At 60.4% G+C, this 659-nt stretch overlaps 1 protein-coding gene across 1 annotated transcript in view; it reads left to right on the forward strand.

Annotated features, from left to right (window-relative positions):
• EMH_0059160 (uncharacterized protein) overlaps positions 1–659 on the forward strand; it is a gene marked incomplete at both ends in the record, with an annotated part of 5,070 nt that overhangs the window by 3,737 nt on the left and 674 nt on the right. Inside the window, one exon of the mRNA XM_013497651.1 lies at positions 78–657. Coding sequence (XP_013353105.1) covers positions 78–657 — 580 coding nt within the window. The remainder of the gene's footprint in view (positions 1–77; positions 658–659) is intronic.

A 659-nucleotide genomic window follows, 5' to 3' on the forward strand; every position in this document is an offset into this window, starting at 1 on the left:
ACAGGAGGAGGAGGAGGAGGAGGAGCAGCAGCAGCAGCAGCACGAAGGGGATGGGCGGTGCTCATCGATCGATACAGAAGAAAGCCAACCCAGGAACACTGCAGCAGCAGAAGCAGCTCAGCCTCTGCAGCAGAGCAGCAGGCAGCAAACAGCAATAGAAGCAGCTGCAGCAGCAGCAGTAGCTGCAGCAGCAGCAGCAGCAGCAGAAGCAGCAGGTCACCCTGGTGCGGCCGCTGTACAGCAGCAGCTGCAGCAGAGGCAGCAGCAGCAGCAGCTGCTGCTGCAGCAGCAGCAGCAGCAGCAGCAGCAGCATCGCAGGACACAGCAGCGACAGTCTGCCCCTGTGCAGATCTCTCGCAGTGTCGAGGAACACCGGGCGCAGCAGCTGCAGCAGCTGCAGCAGCTGCTGCTGCAGCACCAGCAGCAGCAGGAATTTGAAGAGCTGCAGCAGCAGCAGCGACGCCTAGCACAGGAGAGACGACTGCAGCAGCAGCAGCAGCAGCAGCAAGAGCAGCACATGCTGATGCTGCAGGTAGAAGCAAAGAAGATGGAAGCACAAATAATGCAGAGGAGACATGACCTCGATAAGCAGGAGCTGCAGCAGCTGCTGCAGCAGCAGCTGCTGCAGCAGCAGCACAGAGCTGCTGGAGTCGTGCAAA

This window comes from Eimeria mitis, genomic scaffold (genome assembly GCF_000499745.2).
Source record: "Eimeria mitis Houghton genomic scaffold, Emh_scaff2825, whole genome shotgun sequence".
Taxonomy (NCBI): domain Eukaryota; phylum Apicomplexa; class Conoidasida; order Eucoccidiorida; family Eimeriidae; genus Eimeria; species Eimeria mitis.